Here is a 15,367-nt window from a genome sequence, read left to right on the forward strand (position 1 = left end):
AAGAGCAGCTTCACCCCAAAAAGGAGCAGGAACTTTAGCAGAGAGAAGGAGAGCACGAACAGTGTCAAGAATATGACGAAGTTTTCGTTCGGCTCTACCATTTTGCTGAGAGGTATCTGGACAAGTTAGTTGATGAACAGTGCCATAGGAATGCAAAACAGCTTGGAAAGCATATTGAGTGTATTCAAGAGCATTATCAGATCGAAAAATTTTGATGCATCTGGAAAACTGAGTTTCAACCATTTTTGCAAAATTAGAATATACTTCCAATAATTCAGAACAATGTTTCATATTAAAAATCCAACTATAGCGAGAGTAATCATCAACAAAGACAACAAAATATCTAGACCCACCAATACTAAAGACAGAGGAAGGCCCCCAAACATCAGAATGAATAAGGTCAAAGATATCAGTGGATATGGATTCACTAGTATTGAAAAGTAAAGCTGGTTGTTTTCCTAACTGACATGAAACACAATCAAAATTTTCTGTGGACACTGAACCTAAAAAACCTCTAGAAGCCAATTGTTGTACCCGAGAGGAAGATGCGTGACCAAGTCGAGCATGCCAAAGTGCAAGGGAAGGAGTGGAAGAAACTGCAGCAGCTACAGCAATAGGAATAGGAGGGACAAGAGGAAGACGAAGGTTGTCCACGGGAAATATCCGCCCAACTCTGGGACCGGTCCCAAGCTCCTGTCCCGTCCTAGGATCCTGCACAATGCATCCAGAATAATCAAAGGTAATGCAATAACCTAACTTAGCTAATTGTCCCACAGAAAATAAATTATAAGAAAGGTCAAGAACATTAAAGACTCCAGGAACCTTGAGGTTGGAGGTTGAAACTGAACCTATATTATGACCAAACATTGTGGAACCATTTGCTGTACGAATATTAAGAGGGTGTGGTGCAGGTTTAAGGTCAGAAAATAAGGATGAGTGAGGTGTCATGTGATTGCAACAAGCAGAATCCATAAGCCAAGAGGTAGGAGATATACCAGATAAAACTGAGAGAGAAGAGGAATAAGATGCATTACCAACCATATGAATAACATTGGCGATGATATTTATAAGGCCATCTTTGGAAATGGAGAAAGTGGATCCAGAAGACTGAGACTGTGCAGAGACAGGTGCCATGGGTTGGACACCCTTAGTGTTAGCAACTGTAGCAACAGAAGTAGAAACAACTGATTTGTTGCGCTGATAGCAAGTCTCAATATTATGGCCAAAACGTTTGCAAAAATTGCAAAACCGTTTGTTGGATTGTCGGCGACGATTGTTGCAAAAGGAAGCAAACTTGTCCTTATTCTTCATTTAGAAGCAAAATATGCAAAAATGGACTACAAAAATAAAATCTACGCGAAAAACTGGGTAAGAAGCACCTGAACTCCAAAAAAGTCAACCCTAGCAAAAAGTCAACGGTCAACCCCGTCAAAGTCAACGGATGACGTCAGCAGGCTGACTGGGCGATGACGTCAGCAGGCTGACTGAGCGATGACGTCAGCAGAATAGAAGATGAAGATGACATCAGGATGATGTCAGCAGATGACGTCACCTAGGGCTGACGTCAGCAGGTGAGATCTGGCGCGTGTAGGCGCGTGGAGGCGCGTGAAGAACAATTCCGGCGCGTGGAGGCGCGTGGCGGCGCGTGAGGCGCGTGACTGAGGCTATGATGGCTTAATAGGCTTTGCGGTAACTCGTTCATAATTAGGAGAATGACAAACTTCAAATTTCTTGCACATACTTTTTTTTATTATGATAATAATTATTTAGTTTTTTTTTTCTTAATTCTTGTAAATTTGGTAGAGCTTTGTAGATTGATGTCATATCAATTTGACGCATTGATCCATCTAATTAGAGCTTATAAGCGGATTTTTGGTAGAGCTTCTAAGCGGATTTTTGTCATTTCTTAATCTTATCTCTACTTCTGATCAATGAGATTTTAAATTGTGATTGAAGCAGACGGTCCTCTTATAAGTTTGTGGATCCCATAAGCATAAGACCTTCATTTTGGGGAACAAGTGTAGAAGATACTTTCTCATATCTTCAATTTTTTGATGCATAAAGTGATTTCATCTACGATTCTTGTAGTGATGGAATCATAATTTCATTTTTGGGGGGTCAAAGTATGGAAAACAAATTTTACCATTTAACAATAAGACATATACTAAGATCCAAAACTAATTTAGTACGTACATGAATTAATCCAAACTAGAAGAGATTTTGTGTGTGTAAAGATAAGAAACAAAAATAAATGTTTCTTAATAAATTTCTACTCATCTTAAATCCCAAAATACATTTACGATTGATTTTATATGTTAGGCTTAATAGATTGAATGTTTGCAAACCGTGAACAAAATTTGAGTTTTCTTGAGAATTATTTGTGTGTTGTGTGTGTGTGTGTGTGTGTGTGTGTGTGTGTGAGAGAGAGAGAGAGAGAGAGAGAGAGAGAGATTGCATCCATTCTACTATGTTTAAAAGGTGTGATATACTTGCAGACATATATTTTTAGTACATTGCATGTATTTTTAGTTGAACAATGATTATATATAGGGTTCCTGAAGTGAATATGTATATGCTGATACATGGTGATTAAGTACCATCCTCATATACATTTTATTTATTGAAATGTATTTTAAGAGAACTTTGCTGATGATTTCTGATTAATTATCTCAGGTATGGGATAGAGCAAGAATACACCTTACTTCAAACAAATGTGAAATGGCCATTAGGTTGGCCCGTTGGAGGCTATCCTGGTCCTCAGGTACTATCAATTTGTATTCACAAATTATGATTATAGGGTTCTGCAAATTTGATTGTATGATTTTAGTATGTGACATGAATTCAATGTATATGATACTTTTAAGTTTGTCTCAGGGTCCTTACTACTGTAGTGCTGGGGCAGACAAGTCATTTGGCCGTGACATATCAGATGCTCATTACAAAGCTTGCTTATATGCTGGAATTAACGTCAGTGGCACCAATGGGGAGGTTATGCCCGGCCAGGTTCTCCTCTCACTCTCCTCTTTCATATCTTGCCTATGAACTCATGTAATGTTTGTCACTATTAATTTTTGTGATTGCCTTGCAGTGGGAGTTTCAAGTAGGACCTAGTGTGGGAATTGAAGCTGGAGATCACATTTGGTGTTCAAGATACATTCTTGAGGTAATTCATTCCTAATTACTTTTGGGTCTATGAAACTGCAGAACCTTATGAAAAAGTATAAAGACTGCAGGTGCCACTTCAATGAAGAAAGACCTCTTTTTTTTTTTTTTGGGTATATCAATGAAGAAAAGACCTTAATGGCTACAAATGATCAGTTAGAAATATTTGATACGTAAAATTGTGTGTGACTATAAAACTAAAGAAGTTCCATTTTGCTTATCCTCATGCTAGACAAATTTGAAAGTGCTATGCTAGAGAAATATGAAGTCAAATGGTATATTATTGCTCTTAGCCAATGGGTATTGAGTTTGGATCCACGATAATGATATCTGTATAAGAGACTTTCTATCAAGGATGTGATTAGCTTTTCTAATTGAATCCTTCCCTTCTCTAAATGAACCAAAAAAAGAGTTGAATGTGATAGAACAGCTAATAATAAGAAACTGTTTCTATGAAATTGTTCTTGATAGCGCCATGAAGAAGAAATTTTTCTCTTTGTTTTTTCTATTCTTTTTTGTATTTTATACTTTTGGTGCTTCTTTTTGAACCTGAAAGGTGGTTATTATTACAAATAAATAGTCCACAGCCAAAGTAACATATACTGGATCAGATATCAACCATGTTGCCAATGAGTTGTGGGACTAGTAGATGATGACTTGCCTATGGTATCCATTTGTTCATATGATCATGTGTTTTAAGAATCGTCTTGTGTGTCTTGGTAGGTGGGTCTGTTCTACCATTAAGTTACTCATATTTTGTTTCTCCTCTGTCTGGCAGAGAATTACTGAACAAGCTGGTGTTGTTCTCTCACTTGATCCAAAACCAATAGAGGTAATAAACCTCTATTATACAACATTCCTATCTTCATATGAATTAATTAGATAAACTGATAAATCTCTCTTTGAATTCTTTGTATTGACAGGGTGATTGGAATGGTGCAGGATGCCACACCAATTACAGGTTTTTTTTTTCCATCTCTTTCCATTTTTGCTTCATTTGGGATCTCCTCTCTTCAAATAAAATCCTTTTTCCCACTTTGAGTGTTTCACCATAGTCTGTTACAAGTACCTTCCCCCCCACCCCACCCCCCCCTTTTTTTTTAAGTAACCAAGGTTTAAAATGAGCAGGAAAAAAAAAGAAAAGAAAAACACATGACATACTGCAATTGGTGAAGCATAAAGTGGAATACTAAGAGTGGGACAAAAGATTTTTATTGCCTCTCTTCAGGCCCAGAAAGGGGAATAGAAAGGGAAATGGTTCTATTAATGAAATTGCTAATATGCATATACGGAAATGGTGCTAATTCTATGAAATTTTGATTTATCATTATTTAACAGTACAAAGAGCATGAGGGAGGAAGGAGGCTTTGAGGTTATAAAGAAGGCAATTTTGAACCTGTCACTTCGCCACAAAGAGCATATTAGTGCCTATGGAGAAGGGAATGAAAGAAGGTTAACTGGAAAGCACGAAACAGCTAGCATTAACACATTTTCTTGGGTACGCTCTTCTCCAAACCCATTTCTAACTTGAGACAATTCGAGATGGACATATATTCATACTTCTATTAATAAAATCTCTTAAAAATTCTATATGCAGGGAGTGGCTAATCGTGGTTGCTCGATACGTGTGGGGCGTGAAACTGAGCAGAAAGGCAAAGGTACCACTTTAGCAATACCACAACAATTCTCTNTTTTTTTTTTTTTTTTTTTTTTTGAATGAAGAACAATTTAAATCCAACTTATCAAGAGTGTCCCCTCAAAAAAAAAAAAAACTTATCAAGAGTGAAAACTTGTCAAAAGAAGTTAGTTTATAAGTGAAAGGATGCCAAAAGCGTATTGCCTAAACATGATGTACACATCGGATCCCAAGGTTTGGTGGAGAAATATATCAGTCACTTAATGGTAGCTATAGGTACTTAAATTAAATAACAATTGTACTGTAGCATGAGGTGTTTCAAATTAAATAACAATTTGTTCCAGTAGAATTGTACTGTAAAATTGTACTGTAAAATTGCTACGGTACAATTTTTTACTGCTACAGTATAATAGCTGGGCTTTTTTAATTATTATTTTAATATAATGCAATGTTCAATGATGTACTAAAACCGATAAAGTAAGTTTTGATGCGATAATTACACATTCACATCGGAAGGATGCCACAAAAACGTATTGCCTAATTAGTATGTACACGTCGGATCCCAAGGTTTGGCGGAGAAGGAGATCAGTCACTTAATGGTAGCTATAGGTAGGTACTTAAGAGAAAAACAAGAAGTTGAGTACAGATTAATAAAACCATTATTGGATCCTTTCATTAATTGAAGGTGATAGCAGCTTTTCAAAATGAAGTTGTACAGATCAAAGGGGTACAGTGGTTGTGTATGGCTCATAATTTCACAATGAATGAAGGAGAAGAGTAATACTTGTAACTCATTTATATGCAAATAGTACAATCGCTACATGTATACTGTGCAGACTTACTTTTTTTTTTTTTTTTAACGAACTTATTGCAGCTTTTTTGATAACTAAATTAAAAATAAATAAATAAAAAGTAGGAGGACGATCTGAATTGACGTTTTTTATTTGGACGTAACTATAGTAATACTTTATTTCTTGGGCTTGTAAGAGCAGAAAATCTGAATAACTTATCGTTGTGAATCCTATCAAAAATGCTAATGAGCGTGAACCGAAAACATGAACTTATCACTGCTTTGCTGAACATTTATGATTAGGTAATTGAGGAACAACCAACCTTTTTTCTCTTTTAGTTAGTTTGAAACTTTGGATATGTTGATGCTGTAAATAAGAAAGTATGGCCAATCATCATTGAATCATAAACTAGATTTGGTTATTTTAAATGGAAAGCAGTAACAGTTTACTTTATAAGCCTATTTGGCTTTCACTTTTCAAACCGTTATCTTATACCTTTCTAACTCTTAACAACTACCCCTTCCATGAATTCAATTATTAAGTTTAGTAGCTTACTAGCCTTCTTTCTCACTTGTCTTGGTTTCTGTCCTAATCATTGAATGATCAAAAAAAAAAAAAAAAGGTTAATCTAGATATATAATATGCTTTTTTTTAATAGCTACTATATATTCACCATTGATCAATAATGTAGGACAAAAACATACATATTTTGTCGGAGGATGACTAGCATATTGACAAGATCAGTAAGCAAAAACATCGAACATACATATTTATTTATTCAAAATTACATGAGAGAGAGAGAGAGAGAGAGAGAGAGAGAGAGATATGCTTTTATTGTTGCAATAGCGTTCTAATAAGTTCTACGTCAACACTAGTAGTGTCCACAGAATCCAGCAGTTGAGAGAGTCTTTCACTCAGTTCATCAGCCTCTTTTTGTAACCTCTTGATGTAAGTGCAGGTTTCATTTAAAACCATAGATGCTGATAGCTACACCAAACGACAGAAAATTGGTTAGCAATATTAAAGGATTCCAATTATTATTTTCTACTCACAACTCACAAGGATTCTATATATCTATCAATTGTATCAAAGCATATTGTGTATGTGATAGAAATCTTATTAATAAACCCTGGCCGGGTGATATATATGTTCATATTTCTAGCTCCTCCCCCCCCCCCCCCCCTTAAAAACTTTACTGGTTGCTGTAGGCTATGAATAGCTTCTATCGATCATCAAGTACGTTCCCTAATGTTAAAATTGTTCATTATATTTGACGAACTCAAAACTATTTATTATAATACTATGATAAATTCTCATTTATTTAATATATAATAGTTATAATTGTTAGAAAATAGTGGATTTATCAAAAGTTTTGTAACTAAACCGACTCTTTTTAATATTTTAAATAAAAGAGTACATGACTCAGAAACTTCACTTCCTATCATATCATTTAATTATAATTCTAATAATTATCTACACCCTTTTGTAAGTAAGATAGGAGAACAACCTTATATATATGATCACTTCATGATCATATTTTACAAAAGGGCTGTGAAAACTTTGAAGAAGTAGTGAAAGTAAGACAAATGATAGTAACAAAAAGTAGAAAGGAAAAACAAAAATCAACCCTAGCCTATACCGTTTGGTTGAGCCTTTGATTAGGTTGTGGAAGCAGTGATTGTAGTTTCGAAACCAGATCTTTAATCTCTTCATTTGTGAAGTTTCTTGATCTTCGGCTAGACATGACTGAAGCTCGGTTGGTACTAGTTTTTTTTTTTTTTTTTCTTTGAGCTCCCTTGTAACAAGGACTAGAGTGGAAGTTGAACGAGGAGGTAGAGGCAGTTTAAAAAGAGAATGGAGGTCGAGTTTAAGGACAAAAAAATTAATATGTTGGAAAAAGACCTTTGCAAAAGACATTAGTGGTCGATTTTGATAAGAAAATTAGGGCCCATCTTGTCCCACATTACTGCACTAAAAGGACTAACAATCAAGTGGGACTTGGCTAATAAGTTTTTGAAAACAGCCTCTCAACTTTTGCAATGTCATAAAAATAATTTAACACATCTATCACTACATGAGGACACGTTTCTAGGTTTAGATTGGTACTTGCTAATGCTATGAACTTGTCAGAACTCACAAGTATTGTTAATATGCTACGAAAAGATACTGTTTCCATTGTTTGTTTAATAGGGAACTTAGGTTGGGGGACCTTGTCCTCTTTGTGTCTAATTGGAAATTGCAGAACCATTCTTTCCTAAAACCATGTTGTTTCTTTGTTCTTTTTTTTCTTTATTTTCTTGGCAGATCTGACATGGAGAGTTCACACTTCACACCCCACACCTGTAATTTAGGGCATGGTGCCATTTCTTGTTGGCCCATAAGTATTCCATTCCAAGTTTGGATATTAGGAGTCGTATGACATGATTTAAAGAACTTTGTTGATTAAAGAATTTATGCCTTATAAACCCCATTAATATATAAATTGTTCTAATCTTCAACAATTTTCTTTCTTATTTATGTTTTGTTTTGTTTTGTAATTTTGTCCTTATTGGCTTTAAACTTTAGATTAATTTGTAACAAATGCTCACCTAAACAAGGTTGTACCTATCTCACCTAAAATGTTCTCCTCAATCAAAAAACTAAAAATAGAACTTTTAAATCTATAATGAAAAAGTAGAGACATTTAGTGATTGAGTCTTGCAATTAATAGAATAAAGTTGAGGAAAAGATGAAAAGTTCTATACGCTTCCGCCTCATATATTATACATACTTCATTGACAAGAAAAAACATTTTGAACTAAATTTTCCTTCTTTATCTGCATAAATAATAGCCAAATGGATTCTTGCTTAATCTAGCATGAAGCAAGAGGATTCAGAGTCTGATCTATGTTAACCCCCACCCCTAGCTAGCCCCCCTTCTAGTTTGTTTCCTAAACTCAGATATCAAAATCAATGAAAATGTATAATCTCTAAAAATGAAAAGCATATCAAGCCTGAAAACTGAAAAGAGAAAAACTACAATCTAGTTCATATGTGGTTTGGGAAATTTGCACTACCACATCCTTCCTGCAAAATTTCGTTTCCAATTCCCTGACAAGCTGCCTCTGAATTGTTTTTGATTTTCAAATCTTAAAAAAATTAAAAAAAAAAATTCCTACTGTCCAAACCACATATGAACTATATTTATAGAAGAGAGCAAAAAGATGACCATTATACGGATTTCTGTCACTAGGAATTTTTTTTTTTTTTTTTTTTTTTTTTTGAATGAATGAATGAGGTTTCTTTAATTTAGTTTCAAAAACCAAAATAAGATCCCGTTTTGAGTCTTACAGATTAAGGTAAACACTTTAGGCTAGAAATTTATTTGTTTATATATACTTTTTCTTTTTACGTTAGTTTTGTGAAGAAACTAAAGAGAAATGAATAAATGTGGTAGTTATATCAATATTGACACGTAGCAAATATTTGACACATATGAATTCAGTGCTCTTGTACATTGGACTCAATCCGGTTTCATATATATAAAGATAAAATCTAGTACAAGTGTAATATTTTGTTAATATTACACCACTCAACATTTTTTATAAGTTTAATATATGTACAAAATTTAGTTACAAAAATTGGTTGACACAAAATTTAACATGTATATTAAAAGTGTAAAGAACATGCAATTCAATTGTTAGATTTTCAAAATATGTAGTATTATTTATTTTATTGAATAAGGTTGTAGTTTTAGGCTACAACCAATTTTGTAATTAAATTTTGTCATATATATATTCAAAATTGCATTGTTGAATTACACACTTTCATTGTCCTTAACACAAATGTCTTAATTCATGTTAATTTGACGTTATTTATTATTTGATTAAATATTTTACAAATAAATAGTTATTGATCTCTACATAATTATTTAAATATTTTACAAGTATGGAGAATATAAAAAGGCAATGTAATATCTTACCACTAATTTCTATTTTTAATTCATTATAATGACATATAATATGTAATTGAAATTAATTTTTCAAATATTATAACAACATAATGAATATTAAACATGAACCATGAAAAACATAATTTCTTATTAAAGTTTTCAAAACGAACCTCAAAATGAGCTAATAGCGTACACATGAAGCATAGGCATTAGTTAGTTTAAGATAAAAGATTAAACTGACTTTAAATTTCTTGTTAATTTTTTTTTTAAGAACTTTGGTAATGATCATAAAACAAATTATTTTAATAAATTTAATATAGTTATGATAAACCTAAGCATATCATTCCACATGTAGAGCTTATATTCATGGGTTACTTAAAAATCATGTACAAAATATAAATTACATGAAAATTCACTAATATTATTCCTAATTTTAAAAAAAAAAAAAAAATTGCAATAGAGACTAATCGGAATAGTTTTGTAACTTTTACAACTTTTCCACTAGAATTTACCCATAACAAATAAATGTACTTATAGTAAATCATATGGTTAAAACACAATGTATGAGTATAATCCTTACATTAAATCATATAACATGCATCCAATATACAGATATTGGAATTTAAAAAACAAATGAATTTAGTAGTATTTTGAAACTCCGAGATGTACTAATCAATTGAGCTATAAAATTGTTAACACAGTTTAGTGAAGTATTAAGAGCATCTCCAATAGGAGAACTAAATACAAAATCCTCTCTACTATATGGAGTAAACCCACAAAATAAGTCTCCAATGGACTCTCTATATCCGGAATTTTTTTTGGCTCATGAACAATAACTCATCAAGTCTGACGGGCTATTGTTCATTATTCAAATGTTTTTTTCTATTATAATAATCAGGTATTGAATAAAAAATGTTGAAAGATGTGTAGTTTTTAAAAAAAATAAATAAATAATGAATGAATAAATAATATTTAAATGAGATAGAGAATCAGTTAAAAAATGTATTTAAAAAAATAAATAGTTAAAAGATAAAAATAACTGTACATTCACTAAACAGCTAAAAAATGCCTAATCAGCTGAAAATGCTCTAAATAATTGAGCTAAGTACTGTTGACACAGTTTAGTAGTAGTTGTCGGTGCAGAGCAAGCAAACTAAGAACTTAAAGCCTGATGTGACAATGCATGCACAAGAAGTTAAATGACTAAACTACACAGTCATGCGGGGGAGAGAGAGACACCACCTGATGGGGAGGACCGGAGGGGGACTGAATGAAAAGCAAATAATTGGGTATTTGGCCTTATTTACCAACCTTCTATTCTTTGTGTTTGTTTGTATTTTTTTTCTTAGGAGTTAGGACGAACCCTCTCAATTTGGACCCTAAATTTCCGGTAGCAAAGCTATTATCTCCCATAAATGACGTCCTATGCTATAATATTGGTACCTTGCCTTGTGATGTGGACGCCCTCACAAAATTTCATAAAGGACTGTCTTTAACATTGGAAACCAACTTCCCAAAGTTAGACCCATATATATGAAAATAAAGTTTGCTTGTTTGGTTTACCAAAAAATAAAAAATAAAAATAAAAAGTTTGCTTGTTTGTTAGTTTAAACTTTTAAATGTGACCATTAACAAGTAGGTAGGAGTTGCAATTCGTGTTCGTGCCGTGTTTTGACAAGAGTATCCAAATTCATGGCTTAACTCTAACTCAACCTATTTAGTAATTGTGTCAAAACATTTCAACCTAAACACAATCTATTTATTAGAGAGGGTTGACACAACACAATTCATTTTAACTTGTTTGATACACAATTTAAGAAAAATAAAGTGAAAAAAGATTAATTTTTACTTTGTTTTGAGTAAAAGAATTAGGGATTTTAGAGTTTCAATAAAAATTTTATCAATATAAAACTCTGTTTGTTTCGATTGAAAACTTTGTATAAAGATAATTTTCCAGTTTTTGGTATATAACATTAGAAAAAATGAGTCAAAGAAAAACTACATTTAGTCAACAAAAAAAGTATGACTTATTTTTAGATTTTTTTTTCACTATTTTTTTTTTTTTTTTAAGACAACACTATCTCACAACAAGCTAAATAAATGAAGTTAGGAGATAGTTTTTCAACTCATTTAAGGTTGTTACCAAACATTTTAAAAAAAATTAAGATAGTTTTATAGAAAATACTTTTTAGAAAATGACTCTTTTTTACTCAATTATATTTAGAATTCCAATTTGTACTAGATAAAAATGACATTGCCAAAAGCTTTGTAGCTCAATAACTAGCGCTTCCAGATATTTTCAATAGAGACATCTAGAATTCATATTACCCCACCCCCAACTATTGAATCTTTTTTTAAGTAAGGCTATTTCAGGTTGATTGGGAGTTGAGCAAGTAAACACAAAATTGACCTATTTATTAATTGTGTTAAAGCATGTTGACCTCTTTTGACACAAACCTATTTTCTCTAAACACCAAGTGTGTTGTGTTTTCTAGTCATGTCAAACATTGCCACCCTTATGACTAGGTCACATTGGTGTTAATCGATTTTTTTTAACCTAGATAAAAAAAAAATTTAAGAAAAGAATAATGATGTGTATTTAGATAAAATCATGTTGTAAAGTCCATATTTAGATTGCCAACCATGAACAAATGTAACAGTTTAAAACATTGTTTTTCTAGATAGAATTACATTGGATTATATTTGATCAAGACAAATTAGGTTCAAAACAGTGGAAGACTCAAAGAAGTAGAAAATAGACCGTTGAAATGCTGCATTTTGGCTGCAGCTCGACAAGTCAAAATCCATTTATCTCGACCTGTCTAATTACACATCTCAACTAATTGAGATTCATGCATATTGGATATTTAGTTTATTTTTACAGTCGTTTGATCTAGGGTTTTGGTGCAACTCAAGTTCAAATAAATACAAATTCTAGAGCACATTTTTACATACACAAGAGGGCAATGTTTCTACACAAAGATCTAAAATTTTCCAAGTCCTCTTAAAGCATCAACAGGAGCCTACGTGCATACAAAAGATCCGATGATCAATGAAGTTGCTACAACCAATTGACTATAGTTACTACTTAAAACTTTAAGAGTGGATCTCAAAGTCACGAACGAGTAGTTCATGTGCAACAGTTCAGAATAGAAGAGTTTATGAATCTCATAGTTACGTGCAGTCACTTGTCACGTGAGTAAATATTACATGAGGCAGCAGTAGATTTAGGGTTAAATATATTGCACAAAATTCCATTATATTCTAGTGGGTTTTTTGTCTTGAGGATTGTTAAGTTAAATCTTCCCAGGTTTTTTTTTACAGTGAAACGGGTTATTTCCATTGGCAACTCCAAGAGTCAAGGTGGTCACAAGACCACCATGGCCTGGGAAAAAAAGTCATTATTATATATAAAATTTAAAAATTTTGTGATTTTTTTACCTTAAAAAATATGTGTGACCACCCTAACTTTTTTTAGGTCCAATATAATTAAACTTTGGACAAAGTTTAGTAACAAACTTGGTTGTAGATTAAGGATACAACTCACTCAATATTTTTTTTTTATTAGATATGAATTTTAACAATTCCACAATTAGAAAAAAAAAAAAAAAAAAATTATATCCTCCATGCTTGCAAAACTTCAAGAAAATTAAAGATAAATAACTTATGTCTTCAATCAAATGTTTAATTTTCGAGTTTTTGTAGTCTAAAATTATATGTAAAAAATAAGTTTATGGATCAAATAATAAATAACATCCGATAACCAAATTTACCATGTTTACCTAAGTGTGACCTTTTACAACACTCATAATAAATAGATCCAACACTATCGAATTTTCTTGAATAAAAAACTGTTAGGGTTTATGTCCTAAAATCCAATTTATTGGCATATTAGAAATAATTAAATTGTTTAATTATATGAGACTATTTGTAAATGAACTAATTGGATATTATCATAATCCTTAAGATGCATTGTATGTGATTTAGTTATAAAAGATATAAATCACAAGTTCCTTGTAAACACAAAATGTAATTCGTAGTCGGTGATGAAATTGAGCTTTTTATTTGCGAAGACTATAACACTTCAACTAAGATAGTTTGTCTTGATCATGGAAGTGGAAACTTCTAGTTGATATGTTGATGTGTCTTAAATATGTAAGACATATTAAACTGGACCACTGTGAGATTAATTATTCAATTAACAACTGTCACCTAAATAATAAATCTCACGACTTATAATTTCATAGACTCTCAATCCTGAGAGGATGGTGAACTCGATCATGAATATGTAGTCATATTAATTTGTTTAGTGAAAGTTGATGTCTTAGGCTACAACTAAGTTTGTAGTCAAACTTTGGTCCTTTTAACAATATATTGGGTCTTTACAGACAAAAAGAAAAATCCAAGAAAAATTTTATTTAACTAAAATTTTGAAATAGATATAGTTTGTAGAATTGATAATGATATATAACCATCTTTCTTATTAAATATTGTATAATTTATGTTTCTTAATGACTATCCTGGAAAAAATTCTTGAAGTTACCACCGATTATTTCATCGGTTTTCATAGGTTATCATTTTGGTGTCTTATGTGATCTATGTTTGTCTGATGATATTCAATTGAAATCTAAAGCATAATTAATCTAATTAATTATTTGACTAAGAATTGATTAATTTTGTGACAACCTAAAACCCTAACACATATATATGTCTAGAAAGAAATCAGTGAAGTGTTGGTATTCAATTTCAGGCTATCCATTGTACTTCATGCACGCTGCAAAACCCTAAACAGTTATAAATCTTCTGCTTCCGGCAGTAATTGCATGCAGCCACTGTTGCTCAAATTGGTCTGTCCTAATTGTAGCAGAGAGAGCGAGAGACAGAGGAGAGGTACAAGTGAAACGAGTGTTGCAGTGATTAGTTTCGAGTAAAAGAGCCGAAGGATGAGGAAAAATAAGGACTACTTTAACATTATTGACCTTGAAGATAAGGACTACTTTAACATTATTGACCTTGAAGATATTGCTGTTCTCAAAATCTATCGTCCCTTCTTCCAGCCACGTCTCCTATAACTATACACTTCCCTTCAATTATGATCTTCTGATAGTATTGTTCTTAATTAGACCGGTTCCACAAACAGATTATATATGCGGCTACACATCATGAATACCATATATGCATGAAAATTTGAACTTCAAACTCACAGCGAAGTCCATTTTGACCCCACCATTTATCAGACTTGTATGTGAGATGTCTTCCAATTCAACATTCTACAGTGACCTATATATGGTTGTGTGCCCTGCCTATAAGATGGCTTTCTACAGTGAGACTTAAATAATGCCTGTCCTATTTTAGCAACATCAACCAATGCCAGCATCTCAAGATAAGGAAAGACCTTTGAAAGTTCACGTGGTACACATGGTGTGGGGGAAACCCACTTTTTTATTCAGCAAAGAAAAAAACAAGAGGGAGAGATCTTTGATAGGTCACGCAAAGCAAGCAAAGCAATTCAGAAAAATAAAAAACGATAAGAAGCAAATTACTTGATAGACCTTACAGTTTTATAGGTTAGCCCCTACAAGCTTTGAAGAGTCCAGGACAAGAACCAGTACTCACAGCACAGGCCATTGTGGTCCTTCTTTGGCATTGTCTTCGTCCACTGTAGGGGACATGTAAGACCAATGGCCTAACTGCCCTGTCAGCTGAGATGAGCAACAGTGTCTCCTTTATACGTTACACCTAGCTATATGCTTCTAGCATGTCCGTACATTATGTTTTGTTGCTGTCAAACTTTAGTACTAAATTCGAAAATTCGTTGCTATCTGTTTTTTACCATATGGCTAATAA

General features: G+C 32.7%; 1 protein-coding gene across 1 annotated transcript; it reads left to right on the top strand.

Annotated features, from left to right (window-relative positions):
• The first annotated feature begins 1,542 nt into the window (after positions 1-1,542).
• On the top strand, positions 1,543-4,882 carry LOC136067960 (glutamine synthetase leaf isozyme, chloroplastic-like). Its single transcript, XM_065774469.1, has 8 exons — positions 1,543-1,571; positions 2,674-2,761; positions 2,875-3,003; positions 3,089-3,163; positions 3,941-3,994; positions 4,086-4,123; positions 4,501-4,660; positions 4,760-4,882. Exons 1-8 carry the CDS (start codon positions 1,543-1,545, stop codon positions 4,880-4,882), a joined length of 696 nt encoding a protein of 231 aa, XP_065630541.1.
• Positions 4,883-15,367: the final 10,485 nt, after the last annotated feature.

This window comes from Quercus suber, unplaced genomic scaffold (assembly GCF_002906115.3).
Source record: "Quercus suber isolate HL8 unplaced genomic scaffold, Cork oak 2.0 scaffold_93, whole genome shotgun sequence".
In the NCBI taxonomy this organism is placed as follows: domain Eukaryota; kingdom Viridiplantae; phylum Streptophyta; class Magnoliopsida; order Fagales; family Fagaceae; genus Quercus; species Quercus suber.